General features: G+C 41.5%; 1 protein-coding gene across 1 annotated transcript; it reads right to left on the bottom strand.

Annotated features, from left to right (window-relative positions):
• Nucleotides 1–203: 203 nt before the first annotated feature.
• On the bottom strand, nucleotides 204–7,876 carry LOC147430134 (uncharacterized). Its single transcript, XM_086495471.1, has 4 exons — nucleotides 6,535–7,876; nucleotides 4,951–5,235; nucleotides 1,001–1,105; nucleotides 204–882 (listed from the first exon to the last, which is right to left on the bottom strand). Exons 1-4 carry the CDS (start codon nucleotides 7,501–7,503, stop codon nucleotides 571–573), a joined length of 1,671 nt encoding a protein of 556 aa, XP_086351597.1. The 5' UTR covers nucleotides 7,504–7,876; the 3' UTR covers nucleotides 204–570.
• Nucleotides 7,877–8,113: the final 237 nt, after the last annotated feature.

Below are 8,113 nucleotides of genomic sequence, written 5' to 3'. Positions count from 1 at the left end.
ATTTGCCATGAAAAACTTTTTATAATTTCAAAATGATGCAAAGTCAGCTAGGGTGGTGGTAGCCATTTTCCACGGCAATGAGTTTGAGTAGTGGAATCACGATGGATACAAGAGTTGCACACGTTCTTGACTACCATGGAGGTAGTTAGTGGTGATACCTTACCTTCATTTTAAACTTGAATAAAGATTATGCCATTTTTGACTTCAATTCATCTTTTAAGCTTGAAAATACACTATATATTTACAACAAAAGAGCCCAAGAGGCACCTTGCAAATTTGCTAAAAAAACATTTCTCAAAGTTTACTCATAAGCTTATGTCTTTTCTGCATGAGTAAAGCTTTGAGCTCGTTTCTGTATAGGAACCGGATTAGCAAATTGCTAATCCCCCACAAGTACGCACAGTTCCATCGCGAGGGATTGCGAAACAGAGAGATGTAAAAGATACAGTTTGAGGATTTGGAAAGTCCATAATCTGAGTGTTACTAAAATATTACCTAAGCTATACTATGGTCACTAGTATTACACAATCTACTTCACAAGTATCCTTGAAGGTTTTGGTAAAACATGCACTATCCAAAGCTAAGGGATCTCTTTTTCTTATATGTGAAAGATTTAGAGTGCTTTATGGTGTATTGTGCCACATGTTCTATTGGTTCGATACTACGCAAGACTCTAACAACTTGCAAAACAGAAGCTTTTGGAAGTAGGCAATTGTCGACCAAATCAACCAGCACCTTTGCATCATTTAGAGGGTATGATCTTTTCAAATGCAAAGATGCCCACGAATCTTGAGGTTCTCCATTTGGAGGATGCCTCTCAAAGTCAAATAGTTGGAGAAGCACATTACCAAGAGATGCAACCACATTGTGCACTCTTTTCTCCTGGTTGAACAATATGAATGGAAAGATTAGTAGATATCTCATCATTCAAAGGAAATTTACAACAAACTCTGTAAGAACTTTGGAAGATATGAACATTTTATTTTTAAATGGCACTCACCTTTAAATTGTTGGTATTGTTTGACAAAAGTACAAAATCAAATAGCTTTGCATTGAGAGCAAAGTCTACTCTTAAATTACTCAAAGTCAAATATCCATAGTCAACCTGCATCGCAAAAAATTCGTTTATCTTACTAATCGGGGGTAGAGTTAGGGTTAGAAAAATACATTTTTCCTAACTAAAGAAAATACTTAAAATTCTACCGATTTTTAGGTCAAAATTTAAAGCTTTTACCGGTATTTATACTAAAACTTGTGTAAATTTTCCAGTTTTCTTAAAGAAAAGCTCAAAATCTAACCGCAATTTTATAATTTTAACCGGTTAAAATACACTCTACCCCGGTTTTTTTCTAACAATGGGTAGGGTGTAATGATAGATCATCAAAGATGCACAATAGTTTCCCTTTAAAGCACCCATTAATTACAAAGTAAATTTTTTGAACATAATACATAGTGGTTTTTGTCAATTCCCTATCATATAAACTTTGAACCTACCAATTTTTCATTAATGCCAATTTTCCAATAACAATAAAATGCTCAAAGTGACTATTGCAATCGTAATGCATTCTAGAAAATACTAAATATTTGGAAAAAATTTGTATATGTTTCTTTTTTCTACATCAATCGAATTTACACCCTTCATTTTTTTCAACAATGACCGTATGAATTACTAAGGTGATCTTGAAAGACCATCTAGGCACTAAAACCTTGTATCCCTAGAAACAATGTGCGAGGAAGGTTTATCTTAGCTTTCTCAAAATTGTTTGAAAACATAGACTAGAGGTTTCAATTGACTGGGGTAAGATGGGAAAGTTTTGAGACATAATGTAAATAACAGTTAAAGTGTTAGCATATTTCTAAAAAAGAAATCTAATGTTAAGGGGGCGACTTGGTAGGGATGGTTGCTCTGATAGTCGATGTAATTTTGGTCCCTAGATGATGTCATGGCTCAACACGAGCATGACAAGATCTTGTAATTATTTGGGTTGATTAATATTATTCACTCACAATTGAATTGTGAGTTTTGCTATTTTTTAAAAAAAAACTTCTGAACATTGTTTAGAAGTTTGATAGAAGAATCTCTCTCTCACTCAATTTTGATCACATTAGAGCTTGTTTTTTTCCTATACTTTGAACCATGAGCTCTCCCTACACACATTCCTTTCCCAACCTTTTAGAAATCCAAAAAATGCATGAAGGGGAAGAAGGTGGGCTTTTGAGATGTTATATGTACTATTATCTACCACGCACATTTGTGAGTTTGGAGGGGAAAAAAAAGAAATCCAAAAATGAACCTAACCCTTAAGTTATCATCATATTATTTAACAACCATAAGTCATCATGATTTTAGACTCGAGGAAGAAAATTTACCGCACCACATGCTAATCCTTCCTTTGATGGGCCAAAATGTGAATGGAACCTTGGGAGGTAGCTTTTGAAGTTAATATCTCCAATATTGTAAAATGCCACTTGCAGATGGATCACTGACCAACTCTAGAAGATGCACAACTCTTGAACTTTCTTCTCTGAAGATTGTTTTGGCAAGCCGATATGCAAGGCTTGTAGCACTCACTCAAATATAGTAACTTTTCAAAGTAGCAACTGTAACATTCCTCTTGGCGGGGCTTTGTGTTCAATGAGGAAGGGAGAAAGAGGACCTCTGAGTCATATGCAAACATTGCCAATCTGGAGAAGATTCTGAAGCCTTCTCACTTTGGAGCTCGCTCATTGGCAGAGGACATACTGCACGGGGCAATAAGGCACAGACAGAATAAAACTGAGGACGTATATGTGTTGTATGCAAAGTTTATCCTCGAGATGACACTTTAAGGCATGTACGCGTGCTCTGCGCACTTAGTGGTGCTCTATTTTATGGGCCGCCGAATGACCACCCACAACCTGTGGGACTGGTCATCTCCGGTGACAAACAACAAAAGTAATATTTTCCAATTCACGACAATGGGAAAAGGTTTATATAAATGTGACAAGGTGTGCCCCGAGAAAACTGTACAGGAGCTAATTATGAAAGGGGGCATCTGGGGGGCTTCCCACTTTGCTTATACGATGCCCTGGTCGCCCAAGTTCTATCCTTATGAGCAATTTATGGACTTTTGTCCGGTGTGCGTTACGTTCAAGGGCTTCCCTCTCTGGCTAAACGAGTATGTGGACTCCATTGCTGCTATGTTGGGGAGGGTGCTTTTCATTCCAAAATTGCAGCCGATTAGATCGAGCCTAGATGTTAAAGTTCGTCTTCTATGGAATATGAGTAAGTCGATTCCCAAGTATTTGGATTTGAGTATAGACAGCTTTGGCAATTTTCGACAAGAGTTAGCATTTTTCTCGTTTCTAAATGCCTGCTACAAATGCCGCAAAGTTGGTCATTATGTTAAGGATTGCCCTCGGGGGGTTCACTATGTGTAAAACTACCATATCACGTGCGTTCAACACATGTTTGTAAAACCCCTTATCTGTGAACTTTGTTAAAAATATAATGTACACTTTTCTTTTAAAATCTATAAGTTTTTTTCAAATTTGAAAAAATAATACCCTTTTGTATGTATATTTTTGTAAGTTTCAAGAACTTCTATTGAATTCACGTGATAGGTTATTAGGTGACCTCCCCGGGGGATTGCCACGAGGTAGAAGCTGTCCGCAACTAAGTCAAGACAACTTGGAGACGTGTTACTAGGAAGGTCAAGCCCTCTGCAGGTGACACAAGACCGAAAGAGAAGGGCAATGATCAGAACCTACCTAGCATAGAGGAAACTAAAGATAAGAGTAGCTGCAGGTGGAGATGCAAGAGGAACTAGTTGCACCTATCGAACCGTCTGATGGTGAGATTAATAAAGAGACCGTTAGCAAAGGTGCAACCAATGTCAAAATTGGTCGTCCATCCCGTCGAGGGGACAACACTCGATTCTAGCCATCTTGGCTTGAATACAAGTGGTGATCAGAACATGAAGCTTGATCTCATTAGCCATGTTGTTCGTATTTCAAACACTAGTATGACCAACATGGTCAGTCTACTTAAGCAAAAGAAAGAGAAAAATAACGTTAATTAGTTCTAGGGGTTTTTCCTCTCGGTGTTATGTATCATGTGCAGTGGCTTGGGATCAAGGGGTGAGCTATGGTGGGGTTCACTCCTTGACAGCAACCCCAAGTTAGCCAACGTTCCCTACTACGTGAATGGCCTCAAGGTGGCCCCTAGTTTTATCAACCAATGTATCTAGTGTATCTAGTGGTGTGTGGTGTAGATGCCATGGCTCGGGTGGGGCACAACTTTCTATGTAATTTTTATGTTTTTTTATTACAATTATCACTCACAATTTGTGAGTTTGGGAGGAAAAAAAACATTCCGTCTTTTACCTTGCTAATTTGGAAATCAATAGTCATATTTGTCATCACATCATATCATGTATATTTGGAGGGTATTCAAACAATAAATTTAGATTATACCCTATGCACTTGATACCATAGACTATTCCACACATTGGTGTCCCTGACCCTAGCTCCATCTTATTTATGTATTGAATCTACTAACATAATATGACGGAAGGGGGAGCCCTTTACACATGTTGTAATCTGCGACCTGGAGGCTAAAGTCCAAAACTAAAAAAAGCCCCTTTGCATGCGATAAAGAGGGGAGAGAGGGGGAGAGAGAGAGAGGCCACCGAAGGCGGCCGGCCGTACTAGTGAATATAAAAGCAAAGCTCTCCATGCCCACTGTAACAATCATGCCTTCTCAAAAACAACAATGTGCTTCTGGACCTAGCCGCTCTCCGCATGCTTTGTATCATTATATCCTTGGCAAAGACGAGGGAAGCACTCCCCCCCCAAAAAAAACAAAAGCGACAACATCTTTCTTTTGCTTAAAACTTGCACGACAATAGTTGCAAAATCAATCAAGAAGTAAGCTTTTTGAGGAATATAATGAGGGAAAAGAAAACTTACATGGCTAGGCATATTTTCAAGTAAGAATGAGAGTCCCTCCGCGATGCCGATTGCAAGCTTCAAGCGAGTGATCCAATCAATGCCCTTCTCCACATCTTGAAGAAAGTCCTCCAAGCTCTCGTCCCCAATGTCTTCATACACAATAAACCCCATGTTGTCATTGGAAATGCCCTCCATGACATCCACATACTTTGCCCTCTCATAAGAGTATCCTATTACTTTGCTTAAATTAGGGTGGGCTAGCCGAGCAAATGCTTGAATTTGAGCTCTCCATTTCTTTCGACTCTGCAAAAGAAGGGTAGGTCGCATGAAACATTGGCTAACACAAGCCATGCATCACTAGGCAAGAGCCACCCACAAGTGTAGCATGGATACCATTAGTGTTCCTCATGTATTCTCATGCAACAATGTAAGGAACTTTTGTTCAGTATACGCTCACACACAAACCTTAATGTACCATGAAGCTAAGATCTCGTTGTCATTGAGTATTTTAAAGGATACCATTAGTATTTCTCATTATTCTCACAACATTGTAAGGTTCCTTTGTACAATGTATGCTCCACAAAGGGTCTTCAAAGGTTGTGTTGAATCTCTACAAATGAAGGATTCTATTGAAGGACCACAATGGGTCTTCAGAGGGTGGTGGGACCGTGGGCTGTATCCTCACAATAATGAAGTGTAGCATCGCATATTGCAACGTGTGGGTGTTACCAACTTCTCCATTGGGATAGTTGTTCCCACGATATGGCCACTCCTGGATGGAATGGGTACAACAATGTCCAATTGTAAATACAAAGAGGTGTATTAAGTTCTCCCTATTCCCTTCCCTCACAATGACGATCGGAAAGAGAAACAAATGTATGGTGCTTGGAGAGACAAGCCTTTGGGTCAACACAATCTTAACTAAGAATATGAAGGGGTGCCCGAGTGTGATTGGGCACATCCTCATCCTCATGCTCGGGCACCTCTTCGTATTGGCAGCAAGCATTTACAAGAGGATTGGTACCAAGGCTTGTCCGGCCAAGTAGCACACTTACACATGCCCACCGATCCACACCCACAACAATTAGTGAAAGGGTCCCTCTAGGGTTTCAAATGACCTACATTCCACTTTTGTCATATGAAGGGACTCCACGCGAGGAGGGGAAGATGTTACCCCTTCCTCCCTCCACTAATTGCACCTCAAGGAGCTGCAATTGGATTTCCCGAAGCTATCTCCCTCCCATCATGTGTGTATGTGAGTTGTAGTCATGTCAATTATCCACTCAATCAAGTCTTACCTCTTACCCCCTCCCATGTGGAGTCCTTCATACACTATACGAGGACGGGAAATTGTTACCCCTTCCTCCCTCCACTAATTGCACCTCAAGGAGCTGCAGTTGGATTTCCCGAAGCTATCCCCCTCCCATTATGTGTGTACGTCACGCCAATTATTCACTCAAGCAAGTCTTACCTCTTATCCCCTCCCATGTGGAATATGGAGTCCTTCATCCACTACACCACACCACACAAACGGACGATGCTATTATTAGTACTTTTGTAAGTAGTAGTTTTGAAAAGCAATGCTTATACTTATTGACTTACCAAGTTGGTTACCACTTTTGTAACCGCGACACTACACTTCTCTTCAGGAAGGAACAGCTTGTAGAATGGCCCCATGGTCCCAGTAGCAATCATGTGAGGGTGACCAAAGCTCTCAAAAGCTCTCGTTATCTCCATTGGCGAGAATTCTTTGAGAGGACAACTCACAGGTCGGCTGGTGCAGCTGAAGCTGAGGCTGTTAACGTTGATATCCTCGTTCTCATGATTTGACAGCGAGTTGCCGCGCAGATCACTGAATACACTAGAGGAGGAGTTGAAAGAAGACGATTGGGATAGAGAATATGCCGATGTGCTAGGCGCAGCTGAAAACACGGTACTTGAGCTTGATGTGGGCGATGTGGGTGTAAGAGCCTCACACGAATACAAGTGACTAGCGATTGTGCTGCACGTGAAGGTAGAGTTTGATACCGACGAATGATCAGGACTCGTACATGAGGTATTGGAGCTCACCACGCTAAAATCACCAGTAAATTCATCAGTTTTCTTGCTATCTCCGCAGCTAGATTTGCATTCTTTGCTATCCTCAGCAGTATTTTCTTCTTTGGCAGAGCGTCTAGCAGAGGCGGTAGATTTACCTGCCCTATTGGAATTAGCTGTGAGTAGCTTTCTTGAGGTAGATGAGGGTTTGCTATTGTTAGTAGAGTTGGGCTTGTAACCAGGGGGTAAAGGTAGAGGAAACAGAAGAATTTCTGATTTGATGTAGTACGATGGGGGCAGAGAGACAAGACATCTCTGCTTAGCTTTGGCTAAGCTATGGCATGCTGTGTCTAGCATATTTGTCCGCGCCTGAAGAGTCTTGCGCGTGCCGAACCCAAATTTCCGCTCAATGATCTGCTTGGCAATGCATGGACCTGGAATGGGAGTCTCCTTTGTTGCTAGGAGAGACCTCAGACTCATGCGGAATGACTCCTCCGTTCCATCCGTTTGCGATGTGCTAAAACAGCCCATCATGACTACGCACCTTTTCTTGCAATTGTGAGCTTGTTGGGCGCTCTAAGATGGGCGTCTATGAAGTGAATTGTCGATGGATTTGCTGGTAATGGTGGGTTGAGATCGGTCGCTGCAGAATAGGCGAAGAAAGCGAAACGAAAAAGCAAAATGCAGCCAACCAAATTGGGAGAGCGAAAAGCAGAAAAGCGCTAGGGGGAGAGAGGGAGAGAGAGAGAGAGAGTTGCGGAGCTTGGTATTGGAAGGCTAGCTGTTATTAAGAGTAGCAGCCTACCAGGGAGAAAATAAAATAATAGGAAATAGGGATGGTGGGCTTCACTGCTGAAGGCGACGTGGGCGCCTCAGAAGCAGCGACAATAATCACATTATCGACTGCAAATTAATGGCTGAAAAATAGGAGAGGAGAGCTTCCAGAACTTTTAAAAGAAGGCTGCAAGAGCCTAGAGGGCCGGGCAGGGCAGGACACGTCCTCCCCTGCCTGCAGCAGCTTGCCTCATCACAGGGCCGGGGCCTACAGACTGATGGGACCCTTAGTCAACTCATGAGAGAGAGAGAGAGAGAGAGAGAGAGAGAGAGAGAACCTCAGAGAGGCTTAGAGCGTATTTGCGTATAT

Source organism: Adiantum capillus-veneris, chromosome 22 (genome assembly GCF_014529385.1).
Source record: "Adiantum capillus-veneris isolate H3 chromosome 22, ASM1452938v2, whole genome shotgun sequence".
Lineage (NCBI taxonomy): Eukaryota > Viridiplantae > Streptophyta > Polypodiopsida > Polypodiales > Pteridaceae > Adiantum > Adiantum capillus-veneris.
The sequence above is the reverse complement of the archived record's forward strand: the minus strand, read 5'-3'. Positions and strand labels throughout refer to the sequence as shown.

Coding starts and splice junctions, on each gene's coding strand:
- LOC147430134 (XM_086495471.1), bottom strand. CDS start 7,503: ATGATGGGCTGTTTTAGCACATCGCAAACGGATGGAACGGAGGAGTCA. Junction 5,236..6,534: donor CAAAAGTGGTAACCAACTTG/GTAAGTCAATAA, acceptor CTTCTTTTGCAG/AGTCGAAAGAAATGGAGAGC. Junction 1,106..4,950: donor TTGAAAATATGCCTAGCCAT/GTAAGTTTTCTT, acceptor TTTGCGATGCAG/GTTGACTATGGATATTTGAC.